The 17,444-nt window shown below is 41.5% G+C and overlaps 1 protein-coding gene and 1 long non-coding RNA gene across 10 annotated transcripts in view; both read left to right on the top strand.

Moving 5' to 3' along the window:
- Positions 1 to 5,972, top strand: part of pax3b (paired box 3b) — a 26,124-nt gene extending 20,152 nt beyond the window's left edge. For 2 of the 6 annotated variants that reach the window (XM_056374966.1, XM_056374961.1), the window contains exons 8-10: positions 1,075 to 1,359; positions 3,683 to 3,737; positions 4,158 to 5,972. In XM_056374966.1, coding sequence (XP_056230941.1) covers positions 1,075 to 1,359; positions 3,683 to 3,730 — 333 coding nt within the window. In that variant the 3' untranslated portion in view covers positions 3,731 to 3,737; positions 4,158 to 5,972. The remainder of the gene's footprint in view (positions 1 to 1,074; positions 1,360 to 3,682; positions 3,738 to 4,157) is intronic. The other 4 variants (XM_056374967.1, XM_056374963.1, XM_056374964.1 and 1 more) reach the window with 3 other exon arrangements.
- A 5,254-nt stretch (positions 5,973 to 11,226) lies between these two features.
- LOC130167960 (uncharacterized) lies at positions 11,227 to 15,334 on the top strand. Of its 4 annotated transcripts, none has more exons than XR_008827349.1 (4): positions 11,227 to 11,379; positions 11,619 to 11,712; positions 13,970 to 14,057; positions 14,497 to 15,334. It is a non-coding gene; the product is annotated as an uncharacterized LOC130167960 (long non-coding RNA). The 4 variants fall into 4 exon arrangements; XR_008827350.1 differs by having other exon boundaries at positions 11,232 to 11,379; positions 13,977 to 14,057; positions 14,502 to 15,334; XR_008827351.1 differs by having other exon boundaries at positions 11,238 to 11,379; positions 13,977 to 14,057; positions 14,506 to 15,334.
- The last annotated feature ends 2,110 nt before the right edge of the window (positions 15,335 to 17,444 follow it).

Here is a 17,444-nt window from a genome sequence, read left to right as displayed (position 1 = left end):
CCCAAAGAGCAGCGTACCTGCTTCTTATTAGGACAACTGGAGGAGCCTTGAGGCCTTTGCTGTGTTGAGAGAGACGTGGGATATGATAGATATGTAGACGGAGGTAGCAGGTTCAGTTAGAGTTACTTCCATAAGTGACAAAGCCATTCTCAATTCCTTGTTAACGCTTTACTGAGCACTTTGATGGCGGACAGGTAAATTCGGCAAGCGTTGAAGGTGGTGGTGGTTGTTGGGGGGTGGGGTGGGGGGGTGGGGGTGGTATTGCGTCTGTTTTGAAACCAGTTGAAACACTTTGCCCCACGGCTCTTTTCCGTTCCTTTCTGGCCAAGGAATATTCCCCCAAATTCGATTATCTGGTCGCTAATAAAGACCAGGTCAAGAGCTAACAGATTTCTCCAAACTGCAAATCTACGCCGAGGCCGAACGCAGCAGAGCTCACACAGACCTTTTTCCTTTGTGTTATCTTTGTCGGCATATCTCGTTCGGAGATAAGCTGTTATCTCGTGCCGTGGGTTTTTGGAGCAGTGTCAAAAAAGGAATTTTAGAATAAGCGGAGCTGTGGATCTGAGACAAATTGCTTAATTCTTCCTCTCTGGTGCTATCTCTGTCTGGGACGGGGCTCGCTGGCAGCCTTTTGATGTCCGCGACAGGGGGATTTCCTATGTGTGTCTGAGTGTGTGTTTGTCTTGCTGTCTGTGTTGATACATATTACACACGCTCCTGTGCTGTTGCGGTAAAAATGACAGGTTTAATGTGTGATAAACGCTTGTCAGAAACTAAAAACACAGCAGAAAAAAAAGAAAAATAAGAACCTTTTTTTTTTTTTTTTACAGCCTGGGGTTTGGGTCGGGGCCTGTAATATTGTAAATTCCACATTGCAGTGATGAAATTCATCCTGTTTCTCATTATTCAATTGATGATGTCTACTTGAGCAAACAAATGGAAGGTGACCGATCCACTGTCATTGCTCATTTTCAACACAAGTTAACTGTGTTAGCGTCAGATCCTGCCAACATTAGGGTCATTCTCAGTGGTTTTATTTTCTCTTCTTCTTCTTTCCTTCCTTCGCCTCAGGTGATGGGTCTGCTGAACCCGGGCGGCGTGCCACATCAGCCCCAGAGCGACTACGCCATCTCCCCTCTGACGGGCGGCCTCGAGCCCCCTGCCGGCATGGCCGCCAGCTGCAGCCAGCGCATGGATCACATCAAGGGCCTGGAGGGTCTGACCAGCGTTCCCTCCATGTCGGCTCTGCCCTCCCTGCCCAGCTCCCAGTCCTACTGCCCCCCCTCCTACAGCTCACCTGGCTACACTGTTGACCACGTGGCGTCCTACCAGTACGGCCAGTACGGACAAAGTAAGGTCAATAGACTTCACCTTTTTTTTTACTTCTACACCCAGACAAATTCAAAAGCAATATGTGATGTGTTTCTGATTGATTGATTGATTGATTGTCTCAGGGTTTAGCGATCATGTGACCATTAATCTCTGACCTCGAGCAATTTGAAAACCTTTCCAGTTTTCTGGTGCAAACCGCGGACTTGTTTTACAGCGCCCTTTCACTTATTTTCACCAAAAGAATTAAAATGAAAACATCTGAACCAAATCAGCCGATACAGTTTAGGATTATCTGGTCCAGTCCAGTGTCTCTTGATTTTCTTTATTTTTTATTCCAGACCCTGGAATAAAAAAGAGAGGCAGTTGTACATGCAGCTGACAGCACATACAGTAGGCAGCTGCTTGTTGAAGAGAGCTAACATTTCTCCGGGTCCAATCACGCAGTCTCAAGTGTTGGGTTTAATTGCGCAGATCTGATTCCATCTCTGAACTCTGCGGTCAGGTATAGTGTGGAGTCAGCTCCCATCAGGGTAAAGTGTAGCCGCGGCAGTGTCTGATAGCTCTCCTCAAGACCGCGTGCCCTCAGAGAGTACTTACCTGCCCGGCAGTGAAAGGGTCTTTTCACTTCACATTACTGTCACTTTAAGAGGGTTAAAATCAACTTCAAACAAATCTCCGTCTAACTTTGGAAGCGGCATCGCTCTCCGCTCCAGCGTGATTACAGCGGCCACCGTTTCCAATTTTGGTCCACAGGGGGTTTGACCAATCAGGTTCATCCACTGACCTTGTGGCAACCTCGAGACAAGCGGCCCCTTCAAAGAGCGTGGCCACGGTCCAATGAGTCTGACTGCATGTAGCTCTGTGGGGCGGCAGGTATCGAATGAATATCTAACTTAATATCCGAGAGCAGCAAATGTCTAATGAAATATCTCGGTCAAATATCTCAAAGTGGACAGAATAAAGAATTAGGGCGACACACATGAAAAACCACGAGCATGTGGCACTGTGCATGTGCACGCGCGGGCTCAAAGGCAGCCACCGGGGGCGGCACGCGCACACACATACACCTCCGCAGCGTTTACGAGCCCGAGCAGTCCATCTTGATGTGATTAATCAGTGCGACTGGATAGCTGGTGTGCGGTTGGGTTTGGAGCTGCGGAGGAAAGGTCCTTTCTGGGGGTGGACGGATCCTAATAGCCTCTGGCAGGGCAGCTATTAGAAACAGGTGCTCGGACTGAGGTCAGCTGGGGAGGCAGCGTTGAACAGTGCCGCTCCAGGTTCCAGTGCAGTGTAACAAACTGCTGCCTCACAGAAACTGCAGTGTTAATCTATGAAACACTTGTTTGTTTTTATTTAGGTAATGTCTCTGTTGCTAAGCAGCCATTGATGTGGTGTTTACTGAGGTCACCTGTCAGTCAGTGCAGCCAATACTGTGCAGACGGTAGAGTTTCTGTAGGTGGTGCTCTCTCTCTCTCTCTCTCTCTTTTTTTTTTACCTGTACAGTCATGGTGGAATTTGTAGCTCACACCAACTACTCTGGTCTTCCAGAAACCAGGATCATAAAACACACCACTTACTGTGCATCAGAGCAAAGACCTGCAACTATGTTTGGTGACGGAGTGAACCATAACATGGATTTTGGTAACATTTAGCACGCAGCTTTATTTGTCCTCAGCTGTGTCACGAAAGACGCCAAATTACATGAGACGAAATAAATGTGTAGATGATATGAACTGTTATAACCTGTAATATAAAGTATATTGAATTTGAACGCCTCACATTATATTTCATGCTGTATGAGCTCCAACAAACCACAATAAAGCTCGTTTCTGAGTGACATTGATGCAATTTGCTCCTCAATTGTTTGAGGATATGATGATAAAACTGATCATAGCACAAAAAGTGACTCATATTTTTTAAAATAAATTACACCATAACTAAATTTTCTACCATATGAACTCTAATTTACCTGTGCTTACCCATGAATCCAGTGATTTAAAAGTACTTACAGGGTGATTAATATTAAAGTTACTCCTAAAGACAAAGGTATTACCCTGTTACCTTTGTCTTCTTCTGTGGTACATATTTGTGTAGGTACCCACCAAGTACTTTATTGATATTTACTAAATAATTACACTGTAAGTTGCTGTTTTTTTAATTATTTCATTGTTTATTGTGCATATAAAATTCTTCAAACTTTTTGTAAGGATCAGGGTCCTTAAGGAAATTGAGGTTATGTACTTTATATTGTTTCTTGAGTTAATTCTATAATTTAAAAATATTACAAAAGTGTTTTTTTCTTTGCCATTTCTTTTATTTTAATGCAAATAAATACTTTTATTGCTAGGAGGTTGGAGTGTTTAGACGATGTTGGGAAGCAAGATTTACAGAGTGACCAATGAGTTGAGTATAAAAACCTTTTTGTTTTGGGAGTGGAGACTTGAGTTCATGATCTCAGTACATCTAAAAAAACTTTGCTACAGCCCTGGTGGGGATATGATGCAGTATGTTGTGATGTTGCGGCATATGAATAAAAATGAATTGAATCTACTGTGGCATACGCAGCATGTGATGCATATATTCCACAGGATCTCCGTGTTGCGTTTCTTCACACTTCTGTTCTCACATCCCTCTACACTGACCTTACACCCCAAACTGCTGTTAGCACATGCTAAGCTAACAATAGCCATATGTTAACAGAATGGCATGCTAAAACATATTCCCAAAATTTATTACAGCCATATATCTCTTATCATCCTTCCTCCTTATTTAAAAAACTGGTAATAATTCAACAACTGTTTCTTCCTGTTTTTCTCTTCCAGGTGCCCTTCCTTATCTGAGGCCTGAAATCACCTGATCAGAAGCTTCGGACTTCTCAGAGGGACTTTTGTGTGTACAGCGATGGAAAATCTTTTAATATCTTTCTGGACCAAACTTTTTCTACCATGTGCCAGGACACGTTCACTACTGCAGGACTTTGCATTATTAATTCTTGGTGGAGAAAATGGACAAGAAGGAGAAAAAAAAAAACAAAACAAAAAAACAAAAAAATAAAAAAAAACAAAAAAAGAAGGGACCACAAGAAGGAATATCAGACCAAAAACTGTTGATTGACTGTGAACATTGCTGCATCAGTATAGCAGATGACCAGCAGAGGTGTCAGCGCTTAATGTGGTTGGTTCGGCGGAGTTGTGACCAAACACCAAAAAACAGTGACCAAACTCCATCTGCGGACCGCGACGGCAAAACCCAGACCACCGGCCTTCGAGCCGACGCTTGAAGGAACGTGTTTACATATCTTAGGGCCACACGAGTACATATGAAATTCCATGTATCTCCAACTTAATCCCCGAATTGTATCTGCTGAAGTAGGGGGGAAAAGAAAAGGGCTTTGTTGATTTTATTGCATTTATTTGAGCTCTCTGCATCCCACACATGGAGAGAAATTCCAGAGAGAAAGAAAACAAACGTGAGCAAACGAATCTGTGGGTTTTATGGTATCAGAAACTCTAATGTACACCACAGCTGTACTGCAGAGAAAGTTCATTCAAACATTCCTCCCCCCCCCCCCCCCTCTCTCACTCTCCTCTTGCTTTTCTTGTCCGTCTGTCTCATTGATGTTTCGGACGGTGAGGCGAGAATCCCGGCCTTTTGTACTTTGAGAGAGCGACTCGGAGGAGGTCAGGGGGTGACTTTAGGGAAAGTGACAGATGAGAGAGCAGTAGAGGGCGGCGGAGAAGTGGCTTTAAAGGCGAGGGGCGGGGGATAGGCAAGATCGATCACAGGGTTAAAAAAACTCTTTAAAAAGATCCTCTCCTGGAGAGTAAAAGCCACCGGGTCACAAGTCACGACCGAGAGACACTTGAGAGACAGAGAGAGTTTAGACTAAAGACAGCCACTCTCCCAGCTGACCAGAAGTGCAATATCATGTATCTCAGAGTCAACCTCACCATTAAAACAGTAAAAAAAAAAAAAAAAAAAATCAAACATGCCTCCGAGAGTCTTACGAAACGCGACTCATACTCTGGATTTAGTTTGGATCTCAGCAACAACACATGTGCCTTTGAAGGCCTTTGGGTCCAAAACAAATAGGAAACATTGCTAATATTGCTGTAATAGTACACTGAGGGGACCACATTTGTAAGGATTTAAGTCGGTGCAGTGTCACGAGCAAAAGAATGAATCAAGGGAAAAACAATGTAAACAGAAAATTACCAGGAATGACAAAGCCAAAATTGTATTTTGTATTGTTTTGTATGTTGCTTGGGACCTTTTCTCTCTTTTTTTTTTTTTTTTGTGTGTGTTTCCATTTTTGAAAAAGCAGGAAAAATCGATTTAGGTTCCTGATGCATTCTGGACATATTTATTGTCACAAATATATTGTATGTCAACCGTGTCATTGTAAAACATTTCCACATTGTACAAGTGAGTGACAAACAAAAATACTTTATCCATCAAATTACAGAGCGCCTCCATACGCACTCTTGTTTTTGTCCATCTGTCTATGTTAGAATGAACCAGTCCTTTCATTCCTTTGATATATTTTTTGTATTATTTGACAAAGCGATGTGACATAATGTCACGTGTACGAGCGCATTATCTCTACTATTTATAATAAAATAAAAACTCTGAAAATAGCTGCTGTTTTATTCACTTTTTTGCTCATCCAGTGGTAATTACTAAATGGACTCTTTGTATTTATTTTTGTCGGGACATGAGAAAAAGAAAGCAAGTGACTGTGATTCACTCTATAGAAGAATCTCGGAGACAAATATGTACTTTTGAAGGCGCTCATGTGAACCCTCCAACCAAAATAGGCCCGGCCAAATGGGGATCACCAGACATTAGATTTGACACAGAACACAACAGGCTTTCTCACGGATGGCTGTAAATGCTCAGACATCTGCATTGGTGTGTATTAATACCCCGCTGACCCCCGCTACTGTAACAAACTGACTTTTGTTTAACAACCTCTCAGATGAAGAGAACAGGCCTTAAAGCGTTTTGGACAAACAGCACACCCAGCCCCTCCAAAAAACCTCTGCAACCCATCCACCCTGCGTGCACACACAGGGCCCCCTCTGTGTGTGTGTGTGTGTGTGTGTGTGTGTGTGTGTGTGTGTTTGTGCACCACATGCATTCATACATTATGTTCATGTTCACATATAGTGTTGTTTCTGTGTGTGTGTGTGTGTGTGTGTCAATGCAGCCTGAGGGTATTAAGCCTAATTATAACATTCTTCTGATTAATCGTGTCTGCTCGCGGGGCTCGGAGGGGTGGCGCTGTGTGCAGCTCGCGCAGCCGGACCACACACTCTATAAATAAAGTCTAAGTCAATAACAACGTTAAGGATCACTCATAGTCTTGTCAGCTCTGTTTGCTAAGCCTGAATAATTCAGCCAATGAGAGGACACTGAAACGCACACGCCAACAAACACACACACACACACACACACACACACACACACACACACACACACACACGCACTCTGGAAAAGTACAAGCAATGGCGCTCTAATCACCTGCGGTGTGCACAAACACTCCTGCGGATACACACACACACACGCTGCATGTAAGTTCATTTGGGCGCACATGCACACACACTCTGTTTGCTTTCTTAATCAGTCCATACCATTAAAGATGAAGACAAATCACACCTGCAAAATTCCAAAGCTCAGACATTACTTTTATTAATGAACCCTCCCCTGCACTGAAAAGCCTATTATTTCTTTAATACACCCCAGAGTGTAGTTAAATGGAACTATTTTAATGGCATTTCATAGTACTGCCAGATAATGACAAATTTTTGGATTGTTGGACCTTTGCCTGGTTGTCGAACTGCCAACAGGTCTTTTCGCTCCGCACACAGCTATATTCAAATAAGTCCAAATTAAATAAGCTCATTTGTTTTTTAAACGTACTTATTTTTTTCCATTTCACAATGCAAAAATGTTCCAAAAACACAAATATAATTTGTTAGCCTTGCAAATGTATTCAATTTACATTTGTATTCCTAAAAATTTAGTTTTATAGCAGTTCGCAAATTTCCTCACAACTCCTGCTGATCAAAGTTGACACCTGTGTGAACACCAATGGAGTCGGGTTGCCGGCTCCCAGTGACGGTGCAATTATTTATCAAGGTGTTCATTCTTTTTTATGTTCTGCGTAGTGCGAGCTGATGTTTTCAGAGACTCTCCCGCTGAGACAAATACGCTCCCGCTGTGCTTGTTAAGACTTCTGAGTAGAAATAAATGTAATAAAAGGGAAGAAGTAAAACACTTTTAATCTAAAACCTCATTACACACACACACAAACACACACACAGTAACTCGATCTCTGTTTTTGTTTTTTTTCTAACACACACACACACACACACACACACACACACACATTGAAGGAAACATTCATAGCCTTGTATAACCATGTGATCCAGTAACTCAAATCTTAGACAACCCCCTGGGTTTAAGAATTTGTTTTTTTCCTCAGTGTTGTGATCCAACATGACCTCAGATCATGCCAGCAGCTGCTTCTGTCATTCTCACCATGTTCAATGTGTGTGTGTGTGTGTGTGTGTGTGTGTGTGTGTGTGTGTGTGTATGTGTGTGTGTGTGAATCTGTATCTAAGTTTCTACCATGTGTGCTGTGGCTCTTTGTTTCAATGCACAAAATGTTCACCTTAAAAATGATCATGTAGTGAACACACTGACTCACAGTGGATCACACACAGGTTTGAATCTGATGTCTGCATGTCTTTACCCCAGATGTTCCAGTTTCCGTCTACGGCCCAAAGACACACAGGGTGCAGAAGGTAAAATGGAAACTATAAATTCCATCTACACGTGAATGTGTTTGTGTGTCTATATGTGAGTCCTGAACAGGCTGAGCAGTTTAGAAAATGGATGATTGCGTGTATTATCTTTTGAAAAGACCCATTATTTAAGGTCTAATTATTTCTTAAGGTCCTTCTATATAAGATAATCCGTGTTTTATATCACAATTTTCAGAACTATCTCAGCTCTTTCTATTATGACGCCCTTTTTTGAGATAATTTGGCCCAAATGCTGCAAAACTGAAGCCCAGTTTTTTTAAGTTCTTCAAATCTATTGTGAAAACAAACTTTTACTGATGTGGATGAATTGTTTTGGTGCTTGAAATGGGTTTACCAAAGTCTTAGGTTCATAGAAATACTGCAACATGTGAGTAAAATAGTGGATAATTGTTTAATAAATGCCTAAAATGACTGTCCCTCTACTTTAACCAAATTTTAGATGCCTGCTTCGAGGCCTTCTAGCTCCGCCTCTGAGTCACGCACGATCTTGCAGGGATATGAAATGCAAAGTGGAGAGTCTACAGTTCCTAACGACCATTATTCTACGCTGTATTATCACAAAGATATTAATAGAAACATCTGTCGACCTCAGAGGTTTAAACAATTCGTCAAAAAAAGGGACCTTACCTAAGTCTGGGCGCACTTGTATCTGACCATAACTGTAGCTGCCTCACACTGGTTTACGCACCAGTCTGTCGTGAGGCTGAGAAACATTAATTTTGATTTAGTAATTATATTAAGGTGACAGAAAGTAAAATGCAGCATGAAACCCAAGTCAAACAACACTAAATTAACTAACATGCACTAATTTGCAACATGCACGCTGCAAAACATCATCTGCGCAGGAGGTTCGCCAGGTGGAAAGAAGTGTTTCGGGGTGTCTCTCCTTTATACCCCAGCTTGCCACACAACCCCTGTACACACATTTAACCCCTGACACTCCCCAGTGTTCACACACTCTGTCATCACAGGTCCTGGCTGCTGCTGACCTGAGCACTAACACATGCTGGGGACAACTTAACCTCTGGACCTCCGGACGGAAAAACACATCGACAGGGGAGAGGGAGGGCATCTGAGGAGGCGACGGCGGGGGTGGGGGGGCAGACAGAGGAGGATGTGAGATCAATGTGTGTGTGTGTGTGTGTGTGTGTGTGAGAGAAAGAGAGCCAACAGATGATACACTACTGTAAATTGATACACTCCCACATCATCGCTCTCATTTGTTAAATACTCTATCTCGTCTCCGTCTACTCAGTCCATTTATTTTGTCATGTGAAAACCTTGTACGTACTAAATTTGGTGGGTAACATGTTTCTACTTCAGCTCACTTGGCTTCCTTTGAGTTGACTACACGACTCTGGGGCTTTGGAGAACCTTTCAAAACCCATTAGCCGAAAAGAAAAAAGGATGTTGGTTATTTTAAAAACACACACAGTTTTACTCAGGTGACACTGGAAGTTTGACATTTAGGGGCTACGGTGTTTCCTCCCGACGACAGAAATGTGTTTCGTTTTATTTCTGGGTCTGAGTTGTAAATTTTGTCATTCTTTATTTACATTGCTTTTTGGTTCTTCCTTTCCTTCTTGTAAAGATGGCAACATAAGTTTGTCAATGGTCAGCCCACTACATTGGACCAGTATAGCTCAACAAACGTTGGACAGATTCACAAGAAATTTTGCACTAACGCACTTTTCCTCTAGCACACCCAACAAATTTAAATTAGCTAGTGAAATATCTCTATTAATATCTCTATCTCTATATTTATGAAATGGATTGGCACAAAATTTTGTTGACTTATAGGATTCCCAGAGGATGAAATCTAATAACTTTGGTTGTTTCCTTTAGCGTCATTACGAGGTTATAATTTTAATTTGTCCAATACTTGACAGCCTTATTTGTACTTTCTGTTTAGTCCCAATTAGCTAATGTTAGCATGCTAAACTAAGTGCTTAAGCATGCATGCACATGGTAAACATTATACCTGCATGCTAGCATTGTCACTGTGAGCACGTTAGCACGCAGATAGCATTTAGCTCAAAAAGCACAGCTGTGCCTAAGCACAACCTCACACACACAATACATTCTTTTAATCTTATTCTCCGTATTTGTACGTCCTACGGGAATGATTAATACCTTTTGATCTTAATAAATTTACTGCTTTGCAGCTGCAGTTGCCCCGCGGGAATCAATAAAGTTTCATCATGATTTATTTTGTTTGAACTAAAAGAGGAACAAGGAGAAATACTGTAGCCACCTAAAAGGAAGAGTTGCTATCATCCTAACAAATGAACGAAAATGGAAAAAAAAAAAAAATCTTTCACTTGGCACCAGTGGAATTTCCAATGGTACATTTCCCCTCTGTCCATTCATACGCTCAATATGTTCCAGCACTCTATGGTTAAATCTGGACGGACTGACTTTTGGGCCACGTGGGGACTGTGGAAACGAGCTGTAAACTCAACAATCAGCCTTGACGTGGATGTGGGAACCTTGTTAACAAACAGCTGTTTATTTAACACATCCAGCAGAGACGAACATGGAGCAACATTGTCATTCATTTAGTCATGTTTCTTGCCGACAGACAAACATCTTCTATTGGTCTCCACCAACTCCTGAGAGAAATATCTGACTCTTGAGTGTGTATGGTAGCATGCAAATATGTTCCCTAGCGAGTTGCTAACTTTGTCTAGCTGCTGTTTGGTGCCATACACCTAATATACATAGGGCTGGGTATTGAACTTCAACACTTTTATGGGCCGACAAAATTGTTTTGATATTATCAAGGATTGAAAAATGCCTCAACATTTGACACCTGAGGAGTAAATGAGTAAATCTCATCAGCTTTAGTGAGCCAATAAGAATGTAGCATACTTGGATTAAGATTTAATAATGCTGGTGATTGGCTGGTTTATTTATTTACACAAACACATTTGAGTGTGTAAAGACATCGAGCTTACCTGGCTAGCATGCTAACTTCAGTAGAAGATAAGATGACCCATGTATTAGGTTTATATTTCACCAAAAATCCGTTTGTTGTGGAGAATGTATTATTTTCCTTGTTTATATTTCTTTTCATGTATATTTCTTTTGGGGAGCTTTTATTTTGTTAATTGTATTTTTGTTGCGTGACCTTTGACATTTTGGTCATGTCACTTCCTGTCGACCTGCGCCGTGACCGTCCTCCTCAGGTGCCGTCGAGTTGCGCTGAGGAGAGGTAAGACGACACTGCTCCTGTCAATATCGTATTAAAACGTAGTAAAAGAGCTAAAAACAGACACGTATTTCACTGTGTACAGGTCACAAACACGATTCCTTGTTGTTATATTGGTTGTTTAAGTGTGTTTATGTAGTTTTGTCACGTACAGCATTTGTTTTTTTAGCATGCTAGCTTCTCGCGCTCAAGCTAGGCTAATGGCGCTCGTTTCGCTGCTCTCTACTTTTCTCCTTTTATAGGTGTGCAGGGTTAGGGTTAACCCTAACCCTAACCCTAACCCTAGACACCTGGTCATGAGAAGTTGCTGTACTGATATTATCATGTTACACACAGGTATGTGAGCTCCCCCTTTGTTATTTTATTTTATTTTGTTATGTAAATATAAATTTTTATGGATAATTTAGTTATAATGTATATTTTAAAGTATGTTCATGATCTTATTTTTTATAACTATTTATAAAATTGCCGCTTGTGGGTGAGAGGATAGTTTGTTGAGGAATATTGTAAATTGTAACTGTATGATCAAATGTGATGTATTTTGTTTATTGATGTAAGCAAAAGTATTAAATGTAGTGGTATGCTTAGTTGTGCTGAGTCACCGACAGGCTGTAAACAGCTGTTAATGTTAATGCTAATGCTAGCTATGTACCATTAGAAAAACTTACAAATACCTCCTTTAAAATAGATTTGATAAAATTAGAATTGAAAAAAGTATTGTTAAGAATCAGTATCTACTTCATCAGTGGCATATCTTCTGTTGCTGGTAGGAGGTGGCAGCTGACAAGGGAGATAACTGTGTCGCTTCACCACTACTAAAAAGTCATGTGATTCAGTGTTAAAGAAACAGTTTTGAGGAAAACAGTCAGTTTACTTTAGCATAAACACTGGAAACATGAAGAAACAGCTGGTCTGGCCAAAGAACAGTCTAGCACATAACCCCATGGACCCCATATGGAGAGAGCCAGTGTTTCCAGTGTTTATGCTAAGCTAAATTAAGCACCTGATGGCTGTGGCTTCATAATGAGCGGACAGACACGTGGGTGGTATCAATCTTCTGCTTTGAAAGTTTATTTTCCAGAATCAAACTGTTCCTTTTAATATAAGAATGTTCATTACAGCTGCTTTAAATACACTGCTTCCTTCTCGCACCATTTCCCTCTTGTTCTGCTGTGCAATCTGTAAATTTATTTATATTTTTCCAAACTAGGAGTGTTTGGAACACATTGAACATATGGACAGACAGTTCATAATGTAGGATTAGCTTGTAGAAGATATTTTGATACCTATTTCCATCACGAAACCCTTGCCACTGTTGGAATTGAATGCTGTGACCCGTGTCCAAGCGGACCACAGCTGCTGCTCAGTGTGAAGGAGGGAACTACAAACCTTTGACAGCTCCGTTTGAAATGACAGATTTTGTGAGGAGTATCACTTTAAGGGTAAACCACAGCCAAGAGACTGTTTTGACAGCAGTGGAGCCGAGCAAAAATACCCAACAGAAAAGCAGCCCCGACTTGATTCATTTTTTATGGACTCACATGATGAGAGAGAAATGACGTGAAGCAAGGAGAGAGAGAGTAGAGGATTGCAGACAACAATATGTACAGTGTTTTTTATGTGTGTCAGCGGAAGCTACAGTATGTGTGTTGCAGTTTGCATGTGTTTCTCTGTACAGGCAAAAAGTAATTGGCAGACAGTGACGCAGATCAGAGATAAAGGGGCTGGAGGAACGAAGTCAGACAGGAATTTCTAGGAAATGACGGCTAGCAAAACAAGAGCAAAGTGACTGCATCAATGCGAGCGCCATGCCGCTCCGCAGACTCTCACTGGCACTGATCTTAAAGGCGTCCTCTGGCCAGAGTAAATCACATGTCCTGTGTGTGTGTGCGTGTGTGTGCGCGCGCGCGTGTGCATGTGTGTGTGTCAGGGTTGTGGGCGAAAAAGTGTCAGAAGCCAGACGGTGACTTCAGGGCCTCTTGAGTAAAGCACTACTCCTGACTTACAGGAACAGTGTTAATATCACGGTACAATAACATGCCACAAACAATTTCAATGCAACCAGGTGACGCTATTGAGCGTTGATTGCGAGCACAAACAGGAAAGCACTGAAAACATTGCAAGTTGAAACAGACTTCTTGGCAGGGCTTTATTTCTGTCTAATCTCTCCTGACAGTCATCTGGAGCAACAGAGAGACATGTGTCGGCAAACCTGGCTCATGTGGATTTACTTCTGTCTACGATGACTTTACCCATGGCTCAGTTTAAAGCAAAAAGCAGCAACAATTCATATCTGTTTTTCTACTTCATCTCCCACTGATGAGAGCCATTCGATAGCCAGTTCCCCTGTCTGTTTTTTACTGCTAGTTGTTCTTTTCAGAGGGGAAAAAAAAGAAAAATCTACTGGATAACAGGAAGTGATGGATTTTATGATCTGGATTTGTTGGGATTTACATGAGCATGAAACTCTTACTGCAGTGGGTGCATCAAAAAGTACACAACAGATGTAAGTGTTGCTGAATATAATGTTGTTGTAAAGGCATAGTTTGGCATTATAGCAAATTTGATACCACTCCTATATTTGTATGCTGAGTATGCAGCTACAGTCAGCAGCTGCTTAGCTTAGCTTAGCATGAAGACTGCGAACAATGGGAAACAACTAGCCTGGCTCAGCCCCAAAGGTAACAAAATCTGTCTGCTACCTAAATAAACAGATATGAGAGCTGTGTCTGTGTTATTGCATAACTCTTAGCAAAGAAGCGGATAAGCGCACTTCCTAAAATGTTGAACTATTTCTTTAAAAGACTACAGTTCAAATGTAAACTGGCAGAGGGAATGGAAGGATGCCTCCTTTACTTCTCACAAATATAAACATCAATTATTGGATTTTGAGTTCAGACTAATGTAGAGGAAAACATGCCAACAACAAATTACCCCAAAGTATATTAGTATATATTGATGCAATGCTCAGGTGTGTACTCCTGCTGTGTTCAAGTGTCCTCCATCCTCCCTGACATGTTGAAACCTTTATACAGTATTTATTATATAATTTTTTCTTCTAAATGAGACCTTGAATTCAGTGTCTCCCAAACCTTTTGCCTCTCTCTCCGTGTGTGTGAGTGGAGACAGGTGTGCTGGAGTCAGAGCAGAACTCCACCAGCTGCAACCAGTTCCACAATCAAGACCTGCATAAATCCTCAGCCACTTCCACTCTGCTCCCCATCAATGTTACCAAGCTTTCAGCCAAATTTGCCACCAGTTTTTCTGTTCAGCGTTAAGTTCTTGTTGCCTGTTTCTCCAGTGCCAACCCTTTTCCTCCGGCCCCTGTCTCCCGCCTCTCGTTTGGCCAGAGCTGGAACCCTGCGCTACCTCAGGCCCCACTCCCGACCTGCTACACCTGCCCCTGTCCCAGCCTCAGTTCCTGGTTCTCAGGTACCAGTCCAAGCTTCCCCGAAGCCTGCTCCCCATTTCCCCTGTACTTTGCAGTATCTTCTACCTTATTCCCGTCTCCTCGTCTGTCTGTACCTGAGTTCACCTGTTCTGTAGCCCCCAATAACAGTTTAATCACTTGCCAGTTCTTGTGCGTCTGCAATAGAAAGAATTTCCATTTTATAAAGACTGAAGACAGATATTGGTGCATTTAGTGTACCAGTTATGTTGAAATAGTTTGTAGGTATTTGATTGAATGCATTAAGATCTTTGTCTCTGTACCCTGACCAAACTACATTTAAGAAATTAAGGAGTTGAGAAAACTCAGAATTTTAAAGGCAGCAAACGAAAATTTAACATTTTAACTTGTTTTTGACTTTTAGTTTGTCCAACATTGAATTTTCACTTGTTAATTTTCTGTTAAGTAGCAAAAATCTTAAAATTTTAATTTTAATTTTATTTGTATTTAGATACTTTGATCATTTCAGTTTGTGTTTGGTATCATTAAAGCAGCCTGATTCCACCATGAGCTCCTGTATTAACTGTTACTGGTGTTACTGGCAGCCTCATTCAGACCAGTAAACATCTGTATAAATATGACAATCCATCTTTTATGCCCAAAGATTTTGGGGAGTGGTTGACATGGACACCAGCCTTCATCATGACTTGCACTGTCCTATTTTTATGAGCGAAAGACCATGTGACACATCTGACACATGTATAAAAAGACACAACAAACATCCATTATGTAACTGTCTTCAAAATAGAAAAACAGAGGCTTTCTTGGGGATTCTGAACCAAACACAATGCATTATGGGATGAGTAGGCTATAATAATAATACTCCAACAAGTGAAGGATCATTTGGACATTTTGCCAACTCATCACAAAAGTTACAAGGCAATGGAAGCTGATGTTGTAAAACTGACAAACTTAAATAATTACGCTGAGTTTATAATTATTAAAGAGCTGTTTTTGATTTGAAACAACTGGTCATGCGGTTGTGAAGTGTGGAGGAATCTGTTATAAAGTTAACATGGACTGCATGACTGCACAGATTAAGATAAGTTAACAGGAATCACTTGAGGAACAGTTTGTTTTATTGCTGTTTCTACTTTACTTGCTGATAATTTAAGACCTAACAACTTTAATCTATATTTCTGCCAAATAATATAAGTATGGTCACTAAATCAGCAGAAAATGAAAAGGAGGGAAAAAAATGTGTTTTTAATTCATTACAGTCAAGTATTACACTGCACACAGACTTAGAAACAGTGTCTCTTTGTACAGTGTGTTACAGGCCGTAGCATGCCACACTGTCACATCAGCAGCAATTCATGCCATTTATCTGCCTTTGTCGTTTCATCTGTGGCTCTGTGGTGTTGCTGCATGATGACAGGGGAGCTCCTATGGGTGCATATCTGAGACTCTATAAGTGCCTCGTGGCTGCGGATTGTGCAACAGAATCGCCTTCGAGTTCCACGGCCAACGCAGCGAGGTTTGGCCGGGACTCTTGAGGACAAACTGGCAGGCCTGTATTTGTGGTTACGTCATGTTGGCCAGTGTGAAAGTTGAAAAGACAAGAGAAAGAAAGTAAGTGATTAAGATGCAGAGTGAATTAAGGAGGAAGAAAAAAAGCAAAATCAACACAAAGTTGGTTGTAACTTGCACACATGTCCCTCCAAAAGGGCGTGGTACCACAGAGTTTGTTGCATTTGAGGTAAAATTGGTAATCCCTGAGAGGAAAAGACAAAGATGGCTTTGCAGAGTAACTCGCAGATCCAAGAACAAGCAGGGATTTCGTAAAGCAAACGGACGGATGCAGATGTAAACGATGGCCAACATTTTTTTTTTTTTTTTGAAGGACTCTACCTACTCAGAGAAACATAATGTCTCTGCAGAGCTTGTCTGTCAGTGGGAGAGCGGGTTGGAGCTGGGAGGTATGCAGGGTCTCTTTTGGAGAGGTATGTGATGTAAAACGGTGGAAGTGGGATAGCAGCTGAGGCTGTCCAGCGCCCATGAATCAGGCTGAGGCACCGTGAAGGAGCGGCCCTCATAGGAGCCAGATGGGCCCTTGGCTCAACACTGGCAGGGATGAAGGAACACACACACACACATACACACATATAGAAGCTGGATGGGAACAAACAGGCTCTTATGTGCACTGCAGATACTCGGAAATGCTGGCGAAAAGTAAATACGCGCACGGACACAACATTTAATATAAAACGGTTTCAATTTACACGCGTGTATGAGGTTAAACATGCAATGTGACAGTAGCAAGTACAAGTTCACATGTATGTTATTCATCTATATACATTACTGCTGTAGTGTCACGGTTTAAACTCTGGTAAGAGTAGCTAACGCGTTTTAGCCAGCAAGCTAGGGCGAACAAAAAGCTAGTTTCTAACAGCTAACGTCTAAGCTAGCTCAGAAGTTTTGAGCTAAGGTTGGTCGACACTTTGAGAAAAGAGAGGAAAGATGATACAGCTACTCTGACGACTGTTTTCCATTGTTGTCCTTAATGAAGACAAAAGACTTGAAAATGAAGATAATGTCACGAAGAAGCATGACGTCTGAGAACCTTTAAGTCCAGTCTAACTTTTTCCCTTTTCACTTTGTTTAAACTTCATAAGTAAAT

Source organism: Seriola aureovittata, chromosome 4, assembly GCF_021018895.1.
Source record: "Seriola aureovittata isolate HTS-2021-v1 ecotype China chromosome 4, ASM2101889v1, whole genome shotgun sequence".
Taxonomy (NCBI): domain Eukaryota; kingdom Metazoa; phylum Chordata; class Actinopteri; order Carangiformes; family Carangidae; genus Seriola; species Seriola aureovittata.
This window is presented reverse-complemented; position numbering and strand designations above follow the sequence as displayed.